The sequence below is a fragment of the Manis pentadactyla genome, chromosome 5 (genome assembly GCF_030020395.1).
Source record: "Manis pentadactyla isolate mManPen7 chromosome 5, mManPen7.hap1, whole genome shotgun sequence".
Classification (NCBI taxonomy): domain Eukaryota; kingdom Metazoa; phylum Chordata; class Mammalia; order Pholidota; family Manidae; genus Manis; species Manis pentadactyla.
In genome coordinates, this window is record NC_080023.1 from 90479261 (window position 1) to 90498344 (window position 19084).

At 38.2% G+C, this 19084-nt stretch overlaps 1 protein-coding gene across 1 annotated transcript in view; it reads right to left on the reverse strand.

Annotated features, from left to right (window-relative positions):
* Window positions 1-1681: 1681 nt before the first annotated feature.
* Window positions 1682-19084, reverse strand: part of PAPSS1 (3'-phosphoadenosine 5'-phosphosulfate synthase 1) — a 120433-nt gene continuing 103030 nt past the window's right edge. Inside the window, exon 12 of the mRNA XM_036920939.2 lies at window positions 1682-2396. Coding sequence (XP_036776834.2) covers window positions 2258-2396 — 139 coding nt within the window. The 3' untranslated portion in view covers window positions 1682-2257. The remainder of the gene's footprint in view (window positions 2397-19084) is intronic.

The window sequence follows — 19084 nt, forward strand, 5'->3', positions numbered from 1 at the left end:
CAGGCTGGAAGAAATCATGGGGCCTTTTTTTTTCCTCCCCTTCTCTCTGAACACACAAGTGGATGGCCAATCCCAAGGGCCCACAGATCTAGAATCATGTTTTCATCATGTTCCTCTTTGGGGGGCTGAAGGCCAGGGGGCACACAAGGACTAGACTCAGAAAGGACAATTATATGACAGAACACAAAATTACTTTTTAGCCCACATTTCTCCCTAATGCTGTTAATCTTATTTTCTCTTCTTTATCTTCTTGATGTTACATTTTTGTAGTTTCAAAAGGACAGTAAGTTTTCTGAGTGCCAAATATTTTTTAAATGCTTTTTTCCTATATTTTTAACTTTTAAAATATTTTGCTGACAGTTAAATCATCTTGAAGTTTAGCAGTGTTAAGATTTTTATGCAAAATACCCATTTTTTAACATGCCACCTGTTACCATCAGGGTTCTTGGTGGCAGATGATAGGAACTCCAGATAATTTGGGCAGCAAAGGAATTTATGGGAAGGCTGTTGGGTATCTTACAGAATTGATGGAAAGTGAGAGAATGAGGCTTAGAAAATGGTCAGGAATGAAAGGAGCTGGTAGCAGGGGACTCATCCAAGGTTATGACACTTATTCTAGATAGCATAACTACTTCTGCATGTAAGACCCCATTGCTGCAGACACCACTCCATTTGCCACTAACAACCCCGAGAATCTCAGCTCTATTACTGCAACCATAAAACCATGATTTATTCTGCCTCTGTATCTTTGCATCAGTCCCTACACATTCGACATTTCAGGTGGGAGTTTAGATGAGTGGAGGTGCTGTCACACCTTAGGTGTGTGTGGTTGGAAGGCGAGGATCTATGGTGCCCTTCAAGCTGTGTAGACTTATATCAAGTTCTCCCTAAATAAATAGATCTGAACAATGTGACACCGAAAAAGTAGTATCAACTTTAACATCTTATTTTGCCCATCAACATGTCTATCCATATAGCCTCTGCATACACAGATATTCAGTATCCACTAGTGAATAAATCTATCCACTAGCAAATATCTATTCACATTCTCCATTTTTTTCTATTTATCAAGTGACTTACTTATTCTATAATCCTGTATTTTTTTTTGCATTTCCTTCTGTATCTTTGTCTAGAGGTATTTTATTCCCATTTGCCTTAATGACCATATACCATCTCTTGATATAATCTGCCATTTCTTTATAATGCTGAATTTTCAAGGCCAGAACATGCAAGATTATTTCATCATAGAAAGTATGACTGCAAATAAAAAAATGCTGGTTTATCAAAGAAAACTGATATCAAGCTCCTAAATTAGCCATCTCCACTTGAATATTCTACTTGAGGATAATCAACAAAAGCAAACTTGATTTTTGCCCCTACCTTCCCTCATGCCAAAATGGACTGGTTGACACCTCCCATCTCCCTCTGTCATGTTTCTATTAACTGGTACCACCATCTTAGATGTTTAAGGCTATTAGAGAGATATTTGGGGAAACTAGTTGCATTTTTGGATAGACTGAGAATGATTATTTCCCCAGTTAAAAAGACACTATGAAACAGTGTTAGAAACTAAATTAGATTCCAATAATGAAAGATATATTTTCCTTCTTCCATCAGAAACTTTTCCCAAGAAGGAAAGAGTATGGGCAAACAAAACAATTAAAAAAAAGTATCACAAAAATAAGAAATCAAAAAGTTTAACTTTATTGAATAAAGAAAATTAATTCAGGGTTTTACACAGATCATAAGAATACTTTAGATTTTAATAGCTGAGAGATCAATAGCTGATTGAAAGAAAGAAAGCAGTTTAATTTTCAATGTATAAAAAAAAAGTCTGATTATTACAGATGTCTTGCAAAATTCCCAAAATGAGTTCTAGCCAAATTTGTTTAGTGAATATTTTTTTCTTTTTTCAAGGGATAAAATGAGATTCAATGTGTATCCTATTGGTTATAATACAACAGCTTGAAAAAATCATGAGACAGAAGCATAAATGTAATATAGAAGGACAAGATTTTAAAATTGTATTGTAGGAATATTCACTAAAATAAGTGGAAAGATACATTAAAACCAGCAGTGCTACACTAGTTCAAAACAGAACTCATAAGGCAGACTAACTGATGCTAGTTAAGGAAAATGGCCTGTTTTTATGAAGCGTGTCCAGACAGACACCACCACACAGAAATGCCAACAGTAAATATGTGGTCCCCTCTTGGTATTCAGTAAGTGTCAAAGGTGGAGTGACTGGGTTAACAGATTAGGCTTTCTCCAAGGATCTGTAGTATTCCACGAGCACAGTCCAGGCCTTGGGAGCCATGAAACCTTCAGGAGGCTTCTGTCCTTCTCGGGCAAGTTTGCGCATTCGTGTTCCTGAAATAAATTCAAAGTCTTCATGGCTGAAAGAGAAAAGAAAGAGAAAATTATTTCACACTTTTAGAAACTTACAGTGAAATTTTAAAAGCACTCATTCTGTTCATGGCAATTAAGCTTAATGAAAAACAGTCTGAACAGAACATAGTACTTGTGAATATTAAACTAGTTTCAAATTTGTCATTTATATGAAACAACATGCTATTGAAATGACCCATTTTTAGAACCAGGAAACAAGTTTTAATCAAAAATTTTACTGAGATCATTGAAGATTCACATGCAATTGTTAAGAAACAACACAGGGCGATCCCATGTATCCTTTACCCATTTTCCCCTAATGGTAGCCCCTTGCAAAACAACAACATAATGTCACAATCAGAGTGCCAGCGAGGATACAATCCACCAACCTCATTCAGATTGTTCTAGTTTTACCCATATGCAATTCTGTCTGTGTTTATTTATTCCTATACGATTGGGTCACATGTGTAGGTTCCTGTGTCCACCACCAAGATATAGAACAGTTCCCAAAACATGACAATGTTTCGGGTTGCTCTTTTATAGCCAGACTCACCCCCCTCCTTCCCTCCCTCCTCCCTAGTCCCAAGCAACCACTAATTTCGAATTAGGAATCAAAAAACAACAACAAAAAAAAAAAAAAAATCTAATTTAACTAACACAAATTGAAAACTTCCTTAGGAAGTTTGAATCTGAAAGGCTAAATGTGTATTAGAAAAAGTGGAATTTTTTTTACAGTAACAATAAGTAAGTAGCAATAGATATTTTTCTACTGGTAATATACCACAAAAGCAGTGCTAGTTTTTCTCATCTTCACACATTCAAAAACACACAAAAGTCCTTTGACTATTGAGCACAGAGCACCTGTGGTTATGACACATACTGTCTACTGGTAATTTCACTCTCTTCCCTCAAACAAGGGGAACCAACCTAGATAACGCACCAGGACCCATCAAGGGTTCTGGGTCCCTCAAGTCACAAGATCACAGACCCTGTTTACTCCTAGTAAGCAGCTATATGTGTCCTCCCCACTTCATTATCCGTGGTGTTAACCTGGGGGTACAATGAGGCCATAAATGCCAAGTGACCCTTGCTTCTAGAGGTTTGCCAAGTATGTTTTTCTAATAATCACATTTCTAGAAACCTATGTTAAGGAAATAATCAGAGATGCAGACACAGTATTATAAAGATAGATAGTGAAGGTTGTTTTATGATAGTAAAATATTGTAAATAACCTAAAGGTTGAAGGTTGTAAATAAACTATGGTACAGCCCTGAGTAGAATTACATAGCTAAGGATGAGATAAAATCTTCATTATATAATTAATGGTTAGTGAAATAATCAGGACACAAAACTGCATATACCACACCATTTCAATTTTGTTAAAATATACGAGGGATAGGGGATGACAGAGCAGCTGTAAAAAAAAACGTCAAATGTTAACCACCATTATTTCTATGCAGTGGTATCACAGGTGCTTTTAAATTTGTTCATCATGATTTCTGCAGTTTTCCTAAAATGATGATTTTCACCAATTATCAATATCAAGATAACAACTAAAATTATCAATTGTCAATAATTTTTACAATGAATTAAAGCTTATTTTTAAAATATCTGAAGTGATTTTAAATAATCTTAAATAACATAGCTTTAATTAACCTGAAACCTCTATCATCTGAACACTGCCTCTGATGAAAGCAGATATATATGGTGCTGCTAGAAGATTATGCTTCCATTCTGACCCCACAGTACTTCTTTTTTTTACTAAGGAATCATTGATATACAATCTTATGAATGTTTCTCATGAGCAACATTGTGGTTACTACATTCACCCATATTATCAAGTTCCCCACATACAGCCCATTGCAGTCACTGCCCATCAGCATAAGATGCTATAGCCACTATTTGTCTTCTCTGTGATACACTGCCTTCCCTGTGAACCCACCTACATTATGTGTGCTAATCATATTACCCCTTAATTCCCTTCTCCCTCCTTCCTCACTTGCCCTCCCCAACTCCCCACCACCACCCTTTGGTAACATCTAGTCCCTTCTTGGAGTCTGTGAATCTGTTGCTGTTTTGTTCCTTCAGTTTTGCTTTGTTGTTATATTCCACAAATGAGTGAAATCATTTGGTACTTGTCTTTCTCTGCCTGGCTTTCACTGAGCATAATACCCTTTCGTCCATTCATGTTGTTGCAAATGGCAGGATTTGTTTTCTTCTTATGGCTGAATAGTATTCCATTATGTATATGTACCACCTCTTCTTTATCCATCATCTACTGATGGATACTTAGGTTGCTTCCACATATTGGCTATTGTAAATAGTGCTCCTATAAACATAGAGATGCACAGGTCTTTTTGAATCTGGGATCTTGTTTCCTTCAGGTAAATTCCTAGGAGTGGAATTCCTGGGTCAAATGGTGTTTCCATTTTTAGTTTTCTGAGGCACCTCCATATTGCTTTCCACAATGGTTGAACTAATTTACATTCCCATCAACAGTGTAAGAGGAAGTTCCTCTTTCTCCACATTCTCCCCAGCATTTGTTGTTCCTAGTCTTTTGGATGTTGGCCATCCTAACTGGTTGTGAGGTGATATCTCATTGTGGTTTTAATTTGCATTTTCCTGATGATTAGTGATGTGGAGCATCTTTTCATGGGTCTGTTGGCCATCTGAATTTCTTCTTTGGAGAGTTATCTCTTCACATCCTCCACACATTTTTTCATCGGGTTATTTGCTTTTTGGGTGCTGAAGCATGTGAGTTCTTTATATATTTTGAATGTTAACCCTATCAGATACGTTGTTTACAAATATATTCTCCCATACTGTAGGATGCCTTTTTGTTATACTGATGATGTCCTTTGCTGTACAGAAGTTTTTTAGCTTGATGTAGTCCCACTTGTTCATTTTTGCTTTTGTTTCCCTTGCCTGAGGAGAAGCATTCATGAAAAAGTTGCTCATGTTTATATTCAAGAGATTTTTGCCTATGTTTTCTTCTAAGAGCTTTATGGTTTCATGACTTACATTCAGGTCTTTGATCCATTTCGAGTTTACTTTTGTGTATGGAATTAGACAATAATCCAGTTTCATTCTCTTACAAATAGTTGTCCAGTTTTGCCAACACTAGGTGTTGAAGAGGCTGTCATTTCCCCATTGTGTATCTATGGCTCCTTTATCATATATTAATTGGCCATAAATGTGTGGGTTTATATCAGGCTTTCTATTCAATTCCATCGATCTATAGGTCTGTTCTTGTGCCAGTACCCAAATGTCTTGATTACTGTGGCTTTGTAGCAGAGCTTGAAGTCGGGGAGCATAATCCCCCCTGCTTTATTCTTCCTTCTCAGGATTGCTTTGGCTATTTGGGTCTTTTGTGGTTCCATATGAATTTCAGTACTATTTGTTCTAGTTCACTGAAGAATGCTGTTAGTATTTTGATAGGGATTACATTGAATCTGTAGATTGCTTTGGGCAGGATGGCCATTTGGACAATATTAATTCTTCCTACCCATGAGCATGGGATGTATTTCCACTTACTGGTGTCTTCTTTAATTTCTCTCATGAGTGTCTTTTAGTTTTCAGGGAATAGGTTTTTCACCACCTTGGTTAGGTTTATTCTAGGTATTTTATTCTTTTAGGTTCAATTGTAAATGGGACTGTTTTCCGGATTTCTCATTCTGCTAGTTCATCATTAGTATAAAGGAATGCCACAGATTTCTGTGTATTGATTTTGTATCCTGCAACTTTGCTGAATTCAGTTATTAGTTCTAGTAGTTTTGGGGCAAATTCTCTAGGGTTTTTTATGTACAATATCATGTCATCTGCAAAGAGTGACAGTTTAACTTCTTCCTTATCAATCTGGATGACTTTTATTTCTTTGTGTTGTCTGATTGTCATGCCTAGTACCTCTAGTACTATGTTGAATGAAAGTGGGGAGAGTGGGTATCCTTGTCTTGTTTGTGATCTTAGAGGAAAAGCTTTCAGCTTTTCACTATTAAGTATGATGTTGGCTGTTCATTTGTCATATATGGCCTTTACTGTGTTGAGGTACTTCCCCTCTATACTCATTTTGTTGAGAGATTTTATCATGAATGGATGTTGAATGCTGTCAAATGTGTTTTCAGCAGCTATGGAGATGATCATGTGGTTTTTGTCCTTTTTTTTGTTGATGTGGTGGATGATGTTGATGGATTTTTGAATACTGTACCATACTTGCATCCTGGAATAAATCCCACTTGATGATGATAGATGATCTTTTTGATGTATTTTTAAATTCAGTTTGCTAACATTTTGTTGAGTGTTTTTTCGTCTATGTTCATCAGGGATATTAGTCTGTCATTTTCTTTTTTTGCGTTGTCTTTGCCTGGTTTTAGTTTTAGAGTGATGCTGGCCTCATAGACTGAGTTTGAAAGTATTCCCTCCTCTTACACTTTTTGGAAAACTTTATGGAGGATGGTATTTGGTCTTCTCTAAATGTTTCGTAAAATTCAGCAGTAATGCCATCTGGTTCAGAAAATTTTGTTTTTAGGTAGTTTTTTTATTACCAGTTCAATTTCATTACTCGTAATTGGTCTTTTCAGATTTTCTGTTTCTTCCTGGGTCGGTCTTGGAAGGTTGCATTTTTCTAGAAAATTGTTCATTTCTTCTGGGTTATCCAATTTGTTAGCATATAATTTTTCATAGTATTCTCTAATAATTCTTTGTATTTCTGTGGTGTCCATAGTTTTTCCTTTTGCATTTCTGATTCTGTTTATGCCTGTAGATTCTCTTTTTTTCTTGATAAGTGTGGCTAGTTGTTTATCTACTTTGTTTATTTTCTCAAAGAACCAGCTCCTGGTTTCAGTATTTCTAGTTTTATTCTTCTCAATTTTATTTCTGCTCTAATCTTTATTATGTCCCTCCTTCTACTCACTTTGGGCCTCATTTGTTCTTCTTTTTCTAGTTTCATTAACTGTGAGTTTAGACTGTTCATTTGGGATTGTTCTTCTTTCTTGAGTTAAGCCTATATTGCTAGATACTTTCCTCTTAGAACTGCGTTTGCTGCATCCCACAGAAGTTGGTGTGTTGAGCTGTTGTTTTCATTTGTCTCCATAAATTGCTTGATCTCTGTTTTAATTTGGTCATTGATCCATTGATTATTTAGGACCATGTTGTTAAGCCTCCATGTGGGCTTTTTTGTTTTCTTTGCACCATTTATTTCTAGTTTCATACTTTTGTGGTCTGAGAAGTTGGTTAGTATAATTTCAGTCCTCCTGAAATTACTGAGGCTCTTTTTGTGGCCTAGTATGTGATCTATTCTAGAAAATGTTACATGTGCACTTGAGAAGAATGTGTGTCCTGTTGCTTTCCGGTGGTGAGTTCTGTAGATGTCTGTTAGTTCCTTCTGTTCTAATGTTTTTCAGTGCCTCTGTCTCCTTATTTATTTTCTGTCTGGTTGATCTGTCTGTCCTTTGGAGTGAGTGGTGTGTTGAAGTCTCCTAAAATGAATGCATTGCATTCTATTTCCCACTTTAATTCTGTTAGTATTTGTTTCACATAGGTAGGTGCTCCTATGTTAGGTGCACAGGTATTTATAATGGTTGTATCCTCTTGTTGGACTGACCCCTTTATCATTGTGTCATATCCTTGTCTCTTGTTACTTTCTTTGTTTTGAAGTCTATTTTGTGTGATAAAAGTACTGCAACACCTGCTTATTTCTCCCCATTATTTGCATGAAATACCTTTTTCCATTCCTTCACTTTTAGTCTGTGTATGTCTCTGGGCTTGAAGTGAGTCTCTTGTAGGCAGCTTATAGATGGGTCTTGCCTTTTCATCCATTCTGTAACTCTATGTCTTTTGATTGGTGCATTCAGACCATTTACATTTAGGGTAAGTATCAATAGATATGTACTTATTAGCATTGTAGGCTTTGGATTTGCGGTTACCACAGGTTCAAGGGCAGCTTCTTTATTATCTAACAGTCTAACTTAACTCACTCATTAGGCTATTACAAACACAATCTAAAGATTCCTTTTTTTTTTTCTTTTTCTCCCTTCTTTTTATTCCTTCTTCTCTCTTCCTATGTTAGGTATCATATTCTGTATTCTTTGTGTATCCATTGACTGACTTTGTGGGTAGCTATTTTAGTTTTGCATTTGCTTAGTAATTAATTGGTCTACCTCCTTTACTGTGGTTTTATTTTCTCTGGTGACAGCTATTTAGCCTTAGGAACACTTCCATCTAGAGTAGTCCCTTTAAAATACACTGTAGGGACATTTGTGGGAGTTAAATTCCCTCAACTTTTGCTTATCTGTAAATTGTTTAATCCCTGCTTCAAATTTAAATGCTATTCTTACTGAATAGAGTATTCTTGGTTCATGGCCCTTCTGTTTCATTGCATTAAATATATCATGCCACTCCCTTCTTGCCTGTAAGATTTCTGCTGAGAAGTCTGATGATAGTCTGATAGGTTTTCCTTTGTATGTGATCTTTTTTCTCTCTTTGGCTGCTTTTAATACTCTGTCCTTGTCCTTGATCTTCTCCATTTTAATTATTATATGCCTTGGTGTTTTCTACCTCGGGTCCCTTGTGTTGGGAGATCGGTGCACTTCTGTGGCCTGAGAAACTATTTCCTTCCCCAGATTCGGGAAGTTTCAGCAATTATTTCCTCGAAGACACATTCTATCCCTCTCTCTTCTTCATCTTCTGGTACCCCTATAATGCAAATATTGTTCCATCTGGATTGGTAGTAGAGTTGTCTTATTGTTTCACTCCTAGAGATCCTTTTTTCTCTCTGTTCCTCAGCTTCTTTGTATTCCTGTTCTCTAATTTCTATTCAATTTACTGTCTCCTCTACCTCCTCTAATCTGCTTTTAAATCCCTCCATTGTATGTTTCATTTCGGATATCATATTTTTCAAAGTTTCTATCTCTTTCTTGAAGTTGTCTCTGAGATCTTGAATATTTTTTTGTAGCTCCATGAGCATGTTTATGATTTTTACTTTGAAATCTTTACCAAAAGATTGATGATTTCAGTTTCAGAGTCCTCTTTCTGGTATCTGAGGGATTTTGGTTTGAACAAAGCTCTTTGGCCACTTCATATTCCTAATGAATAATATGGAATAATAACTGTGTAGGCGGCACCCTCTAGTGCCCAGAAGCTCTACTCTCTGGAGCTGCCCAGCACCTGGTGCAATGGTGGGGGTCACAGATGAGTAGCACTGGTGCCTGCCAGGAGGAAAGAGCTGTTTCCTGCTTCCCAGCCACAGTGCCTGCCTCCACTACAAGGGCCACTGAGTCACATGGATGGCACAGCCTCTGCATTACACCTCTGTAGGTGCCATAGGCGGGGCTGCCCTCTGGCTGGCTTGGTATGATGGTGGGGGAAGCAGGTTTGCAAGCGGGTGCCAGCCCGGAAGAAGGAGCAGCAGGCTACATATCACAGTTGGGGGCCTCAGCGCTGCATTGCCAGCTCGGGGGGATGGAGTGCTTGAAGCCCCTGAAAGTTCCCAACCTGCTGGGCTGAGTGTGTGGGATGATTTTTTCCACCTGTCTTTTCTACTGAGCAGCAAGTTCTGTGTAATCTTTGCCCCTTTAGCAGCCTTCTTGCTGTTGGGCAGTCTTTCAATGCACCTGCCTTTCTTTTGTCCTGGAGTGGCCAGTGCTGGGTACCTGTTCTCCACAAGCAGCTGGAATCTCAGTCTCTCCATGTATTCCACCTGTCTTTGCTTTCCAATCCCTGTAATCTACAGAGCACCATGTAATGTGGGTTGGTGCTCCCACAGCAGATCTCCAGAGATGGGTATTTACCAGTCCTGGGCTTTTACTCCCTCCCCACTCCATTTCTCTTCCTCTCACCAGTGAACTGGGATTGGGGAAGGGCTTGGGTCCTGCCAGATCACAGCTTTATTATTTTACCTTTTTCCATGAAGTCTTCTCTCTTCCCATCTGTTGCAGTCTTCTTTCTGGTCACTCTTTCAGGATTAGTTGTATTTGCTGTATTTTCATGTTATAAATAGTTTTGGGAGGAGGTTTTTGCCTCTCTTCTCACGCTGCCATCTTTTTCCCCTCCCAGACCTACTTCTTTATCCTCACAGTACTTCTAAAAGCTATTAATTCACACTTAAATGGCAAGCATTAGCAGCAAACAGTGTATCTGAATAGTGCTTGGACACAGAACCTATTCAATAAATATTTACTGCCCAGTGACTGGGTACTTTATTAATAGCTTTCTAATTAGGAACTCAAGCACTTGGTGAAATATAAAATGAATAGGTTACAGAGAGAGAGAGAAAAAAATAGGGTTCAATAGAGAACCATTCAGAGTCATAACAAGTTACTACTCTTCTTCCTCCACAAAAAAGGGAGACCAGGGTTCTATTGTTGTGGTTCATCTGAACTACTTATACAGTCCCTTTCTTATCTAAATCTAGATTATTCACACCAGAGATCTCTACATGTCCTACAGGATGCTATCTTCAGCAATCATCTTCAGATCTGCCTTCTCTCTGACCTTACGCACCTCCACTTTAATCAGGGGAACCCACACACCATCCTCCTATCCTGGTTCGTTTGGTCTACCTATGAGCTCTCGGGCTCCAAACTAAGAAAAAAATGTTGTGGTTTCCTCATGACCCAGCTTGTGTACCTTCTGGTCTCTCCTGCTTTTCTGATTTTCATTATCTGTGTGCTTGGTGTATGACTGCTCACTGGGCTTCTGAACCTTAGACCTCTTTGTAGTACCACCTAAATGCCTCTTGCACCTGGCCTGGCCCTACACAAGACCACTACTGTTAGTTCCTAAGATGAACTTCACGCTTGTCTTGAATCTAGTTCTACTTCTTAGATTTTCTGCTGGCCCTAGTTCTGGCTATTCCAACTCCCCAGTTGGATACCCAGATTTTACTGATTGTCTCACTCCCCTCTGAAATGTCTTAAGAGTTTTATAAATGCAAAACAGTGTGAGTCACTTAATCAGTCACAGGAGTATCAACTGTTACTATTAAGCAGAAAGGCACCACTTTAATTCAGGCTGCAACATCGTCCCCTAGTGACCCTGTCTGCTCTTCCTATTTCCTGAACTACCAGAAAGACACAAAGATATGCATATGTATTCAACTCAGTATTTCAACAGCTCTCTTCTTCTTAGGTAAATCATCTTTTAAATGTCCGTACTAATTTTCAAAGATGATTGATGAAAAGGAAAGGTTCAGCAAGACAGATTCAAAAAGTTTAAATCTAGAGGGTATCTCCCACTTCTGTCATCTGTTCAATGTGCAAGAAAAGTCAGATACTATAATGTACTAGCCCATGCAGGTGGGCTGGTCCCCAGAGTTGATACATGAAGTAAGCTATCATCTTTCTCTTACACAAATGACTTCAGGGGAGAAAAAGAAATTGATTGCATGTAAGAAAGGCCTAGAAAAGAAGCAAGACCATGAGAGGAGATTTCAAAAAACTCAAGAAAGGTTGGAGTTAGAAACATAAACATATACATTTATCAACACTAAAATGAAAACTGGTTTTGAGAGAACAGGTAAGTCCTCCAAAGAAAGAAGATTAAGTAAAAAGGAAAGTGTTTGTGAAAAGCAATAGGAAGAAAAACCAGTATGAATATAGGGAAGTCATGGAAGAGTAGAAATTTTTAAATGTTAAGGCCATTATATGGGGTAAGAAAGATGACTATGAAAAAAAAAACCTGGATTTAGAAATCGTAATTTAAATCTTCTTTAATAGAGTTTAGTAGATAAGGAAGGAAAAAGATGGAGTGGTAAAATAGATATACAGATGAAGAGAATATGATTTTTTTTAAAGAAAAAGGGAGGTTTTAGCAAGTATATGGGCAGAAGAAAATAAATGACAAGAATGAGATAAGGGGCAGGAGAGAGAGAACAGTAGAAAGATGAAAGATGGAGAGGAGAGTCTAGAATGAAGAATGCAGGAAGACGGACGTTGACAAGGACTAGTAGCAGAAGATAAGGAAAAGAACTAGTGATGATCTGGAGTGAGGAACAGACGAGATGGTTCATGCAGGACGGTCTCAACCTTCTCAATGAAGATGTAAGGCGGCCTTCTGAGGGTCACAGGAAGCTGTGTGGGAATGAATTTATAACAGAATTCCACCCACCCAGCTGATGATCTCCAGTTCAGTGAGGTTACACCTGAGGGCAGGGCTAAGCAAACATGAGACTGAGAAGAAGTCAAGAGAGTGGAGAGGTCCAGATAGCATTCCAATTATATCCAAACATCCTTGCTCCAACTTGATGTAAAACTGGTTAGTTTAACTGCAAATGATTCCACAAAACACTAACTGAATGTTTCAGTTCCTTAGGCAGTGCACTTACCAGGCTCCCTACTAAACTTCTTTGAGGAAAATTCTGACCCTAGAGCTTTCTGGCCACATAAAATTTAAATTCTGATTTCAACAAAGAAAACCTGGTGTCACATGCACAAAGTGCTTGTTTTTGATGGCACCAAAAAAGAAGTGAGAGCAGCCTGCTAGATGACTCTGTCATCTATTCGATTAAAGGAAAAAAGCCAGACCAATTAATTCCTTTCTTTCCCCAGAATGCCAAACTGTCTGGAATCCAGAAGTTTGCTTGCATTCCTTCTGAAATTGCATTTTAAAACCAAGGTCCCTGGGTACCTCTTTTCCTGACACTATTTCACACTCCATCTGCACTGCATGCCACGAGCATTTCATCACATGAAATGGGAGTTTCTGCTTCCATGTGGTGGTGGGTCCACTCCACCCTGGCTAGGGAAAACACATTTATTTCCCTCTGCCTCATACTTACACTGTCACATAAGGATTTTAATTTTGATCAGAAGTCAGGTGCAAGGACTTGACACAAGAATGACTATTTGTAATCAATTCCTATTTTTCACAACTGATCTTTAATTGGACATTTTTACAGAAACAGTTAAATCAAGTAAAAACCGAGGCATTCGGGAATGATCTAAAAATCGGCTTTGAACTTTACCTGTGAGTAATCAGGAATCTTCCAGAAGCAGAAAAGGTTACTAAATAAAGGACCTTATTAGCCTTTCCCTACAAAGCAATTCTAATCAGGCCACTGAATTACCCTAGGTAACCAACATGCCATGGCACCGGAAAAAAGAAACACGAATATGTGTGTTTTTTTCCTTCTCAATGCCACTTGGTCATAGATTCCTTTAACCCACAGTTCTTAAAAAATCAAAGGAGGCAGGGGTTAGGACAGCTACCATCTAGAAAGCTATGTGGGACCCTTTGGGACCAGCATCTTGTCCCATGTGGGACACGTTAACTACATGTGGCCCACATCTTGACTAATTCCAGAGTATAATGACTCTGGCCACTTGTTGAAGACTTTAAATCTTTATAACCATCTGCTACCTCTCAGCCCACATATGTGGCCATCAGGGCCACCAGAACAAGCTGTCCAAATGGACAAGAGCTGGGGTCAGCAGATGGAGCTTCAAGCATATCTTTTGAAGGTTCATATTCAATTAGACCAGCTTTTTAAAAAATGCTAACTAGATGATAAGCAGAGAAGCAAATGGGAATTTCTTCACTGAAAGAACTAAAAATAATGGTGGTAACTTAAAAAGTCAACCTAATTAACTATTTGGGGGCCTAATTATTCATTCAACTTGGAAGAGGCTTATATTAATATAGTGCACATCAAAGCACTAAGAATTCTTAGGAATGAGGTTAAAAAGTCATCTCTTCACAACTATAAATGGTTATTTATGGCTTTCTTTCAAGGAAATAAAGCTCTGGTTGGCATCATACATGAGAAATTTAATTATTTCCAAACCAAAGACCTGTTGAAATACATGAAAAATTTAATTATCTAGAACCTACTTAATAAAAATCCTTAATTAAATCATGCTTCCCTTCCTCCACCCCCCCAAGATCCCAGTCTTCTAAATAAAAACTAAAGAACAGCTCCTATCAGACTTCAGTCAAGTAATGAATTTCCAGGGATGCCCTGAAGTGTACAGGAGAGTCAACTCCATTTTCTTTACAACACCGGGACAGGAAATCTATAATCTACCACAGGGTAGAAGAACAAAGATTTTTAACTGTGCCAATGGACAGGTTTCCAAAGGATCCGTAATATCTTGATGGGCAAAATTCGGCGCTTCTGTGCTTTCAACTGGAGAAGGGCTTCGGAAAAATGCCTCAGATCACTGCAGAATGGATCCCAATAATCAGAAAGCTAACCCCAGAAGCTCTCAAATGTCCATCATTCAAATACAGTTGTCTAGTATGAGGCATACGGCTGAACTCCGGTTGCATGAAGTCCCTCTTGGCAGACTGTGTGTCCTGTTCTGACCAGCACACTCATGTCCTTGCGTTGGCTTCCTGTAAAAGACCTGCAACTAAGGGGGTATGCAGGCAGAAATGATATATCTTTAAAAGGGTTTAAAAAGTAGCAACTCAAACAGCTTAATTATCCATCAATTAACCAGAAAATTAAGGAAACACAAGTATTGTACTCTAGATAACAAGGAGATTGCTCTGACTATATTGAACAATTCCCTTTATATGTGTCACCAGAATTTGTTTTATTATTACTTTTCTACTTTTGAGAAACATGTGGCTATCTTCATTTATTTAGAAACCAGAACTTCTGTTATTCTCAAAACGCCTACATCGGCTCCAGATATCAAAGTAAAATAGAGTGCGTAGAGTAAAAAATAATTTTAAAAAAATTTAAGCCTGTTTTTGACTTGTGAATAATGGTGAAACAATTAAGAAGAGCATAAGGTACCCAAATATGCCAATATTGTTATAAACCTCTGATTCTCAATGGAAGTGATTTTTGCTACCTTACCTCCCCCCTACACAGGGCAGATGTCCTACAATGCCCAGGAGATAGAGACACTGCAACAAAGAATTATTTGCCCCCAACTGTCAATAGTGCCAAGGCTGAGCATGTTGTTAAGGAAGGAATTCTGATTTGATATTGTTATAAACAGTAAATCTCACTCACACCCCAAAAGGGCAGAGAACCTAAGAAAAATGAGAAGACAGCAGAAAGAAAAAAAGAAAGCAGATAGAGAAAATCAAAATCAAGACAGGAGACACAGGACTTGTGGCCAGTTCCTGCTGGAACGCTTTGTGGTATAGGTCAGTGACTGGACACAGCACAGTTCTGCAGTCTGAGGGGAGATCACAGCCAGAGCTCAAGAGTGCAGCATTTGAAGGCAGAGAGAGAAAACCTATACTCCACGTTTTCAGGGGAAAGGGGTGAGAAGAGGAGGGACAGACAGTTGCTACCCACCCTCAGTGATAACTAAGGACCCGAATGTGTTGTGCTGTGAGGAGGCCTCTCCAGCCAGTCTGGTTCCAGAGCGTGGAGGAGCCTTCACAACCTCCATCACTCAATCCAGTGTGGCACACGCACGCGCGCGCGCACACACACACACACACAGTATTTGTGGCACAGTTCAGTACCAGAACTGGCAATCAAGGAGGATTAAAACGTGTACAGAAAACTTCTAATAACATGGAAAGATGTTCATGAAAAGTAAATAAATAAATAAAGAGGAGGAAATAAAATTCTACTATATTATAAACTTAACCTTGCTCAATTATGTTATAAATGAATGCACTGAAAAATAATAAAAGCAAAGCACATGAAAAAATGGGTGTTGGTATGTGTTTTTTTCTCCTTTTAAACACTTTCATAACAAAAAGAAAACAAAACATTTATTTGTTATTGGTTGGCCACTGGGTGAACTCATCCCATTCATCCCTTATTCACCCAAGAAAGCATCAAATGTAGGGTATCTCACTCACCCACGAAGAAGGAACATTCTAAAAATGAAGGTTTTAAAGACTGAGCCCCCATGACTGAGGCCTATTTTCCTTTCACCAGGCTGAAGTATTAGGGGCACCTTGTACTATTCTACTGGGAGACTCAGACCACCCTACCCTAAGCACTGGGGGAATTATTTTATCAAAAACGGTTTCATTTGCTCTTTCGACTTTTTCTCTAGTGTTCTAGATGTGCTCATTTCACACCACAAGAGTACTCAAATATGGTCAGGGCTTTGAGACACAGAAAAAAGGAACAGACTTTTGCCGTTCTTTGGGTTCAGGCTATTTTGTCTTCCCTGGCATCAAAAAAATAAACCTTCCCGGGAGTCTATCCCAGTTGACAAGAGTTCTAACTGGGGCCCCTACATGGTTAGTTACTGCTCAATCCATGTCCCTCTCCCCTACCTTGTGCTTCTCCCAGATGGTTTGACTGATTAAATGCAGGACATGGTTACTGCTGAGTTTTATTATGAGAATACATCTCCTTAAAATGTCTTATCTATCATTAGCTATTAGGGGAAAAAAATCAATTTTTTTGAAATTTTTTGCTTCTCTAGAATGTTTTCAAAAGAGGGGTCTATGAAAGGATGAAGACAAATAATGTACATTTCCATGTCATCTATTTCATTACTGATCAAAGGAAGTTTGCCATAAAATTAGGAGAAAATGATCATCATTCATTGGTAGTTAAACAACTCTTAAGGGAGCAAAATACACAAAATCTTTCATTTATGAACTGTTTTATGCAATGTAAAATCAGAACCTTTCCATCAGAACACTTTCAGAATCAAAACATTTGGCCCCTAATACTTCAGCCTGGTGAAAGGAAAATAGGCCTCAGTCATGGGGGCTCAGTCTTTAAAACCTTCATTTTTAGAATGTTCCTTCTTCGTGGGTGAGTGAGATACCCTACATTTGATGCTTTCTTGGGTGAATAAGGGATGAATGGGATGAGTTCACCCAGTGGCCAACCAATAACAAATAAATGTTTTGTTTTCTTTTTGTTATGAAAGTGTTTAAAAGGAGAAAAAAACACATACCAACACCCATTTTTTCATGTGCTTTGCTTTTATTATTTTTCAGTGCATTCATTTATAACATAATTGAGCAAGGTTAAGTTTATAATACTGAAAACTTAAAATTTACCTTGTATACAATAATGATGTTAAAAACACAATCCTTACACTAATTCCATCCCACATTTATGCCACCAATTCTCAATTCTTTCCATTTAAATCCCCTGCCCTTTACCTCCGGAATTCCAGAGAATAATGAACTAAAATGTTTCCTTGTTTGTTTTGAAATATGGGGGAGGGAATCAGAGGAGATATTAGATTTATATATTTAGTAAGAAAAAAATAAGCCTTTATTTAATGTAGCAATTATACTTTAAGTCCCAATGACTGTTGCCTCCTAAAGATGTTTGGAGTCAATCCATTTCTTCCAATCTCCATGTTGCAAATTGCTCAAACCTAAGCTACCATTAAAAACTGTTTACTGTATGAGATACACCTTCACAATGATTTCCTTTCCCATCATTCTCTTTTCTCTATTATTACCTCATTTCTATACTTCCATGTGCTGTATAGTTTCAAACTTGTCTGGTTTCTAAAAGCACTGCAAGTATATTTTGTGATCTGTGTCTGGTAATACTAGTACATGAAGTCTCTGCAGTCTGCTTCGGCTGACTGCAGTTTCCATTTTTTTTCTTGCTTTGCCATTTTGTTTCATTGTAAACTTTACCATTTTTTTACTGAAATTATTCTTTAAGCTTGTAATAGTTGTAATAATTCTTATCATTTTTGACGGGACTGAGTTGAGGCCTCGGACAAAGGTGTAATGCTCTTGGGAGAGTATACATTTGCTTCTGCTGAACAGAGAGACATGTCTAGTCAAGAACCACCTAAAACTAATTTCATGACTTGAAGACTTTTGGTTGGTTGTTTTGATACCACCCAGATAACCTGAGTTTTGATACCCCACAGGTAATATGAACTTTAGGCTCAAAAGCTCAGAACTCTGCACACATTCTCCTGGACTAGGAGAATGGGCTGGTTTCACTTCAGGTTCTCCCTTACACTAAAGGTGGGAGGGAGCCCCATCTTGACAGCCTGTCTCTTGTTGCACTCCCCACCTAGGGTCAGGCCATAAAAATCAATATTCAAGTTTGTTAGGTCCACCAGGAGAAAAGCAGCTTCAACACCCAGCTTACCTAAAGTTCTGGCCTTCATTCACTTAATAGTTTGGCCTTACAGTTCTTATCATCTTATCAGTGTCACACTACTTCTACGAAAATGTTTTGTTTTATCCAGCATTTTTAGTTGGGGTAATCAATCTGTATAATGTAACCTAATTACCAAAAACCTGAATTTCCTAGTATCTAAAGCATACTTCCTAAGGCATGACAACATTGCTATCTTTCAAAAATCTATTCCAGTTTCTACCTTCCAAAGAACCAGCTTATCTGGTCCCTGTCTATCTCATCCTCCTCCTTTCACTCTCTGTCTACCCCACTCTGGCCTACTTTCCAAGCCCTCTATGATTCTTCTTACCTTAGGACCTTTGCATGTGCTTATCCCTTTGTCCCGAATGCTTTTACTGCCCTCTTTACCAAAAAAATGCCTACTCATCTTTTGGAGCTCAGCCCAAATGTCACTTGTTCCAGGAATCCATCACTGATAACCCAGATTTGGTCAGGCAAGTGCTAGCAGAGCACTAATCACCCTTCATTAACTGTGTTAGTGGTGGTTTACTGCCTCTCTTCTCTGGAATATGAGTCCATGTAAGCAACAACATCTGTCTATTTCCAACTACAGTGTCCACACCAAGCAATGGCTTGTACATAGTAAAGACTCAGTAAATGGTTAATAAATGAATAAGGCATGGCAAAGTCAGAAAGTTTTGTACT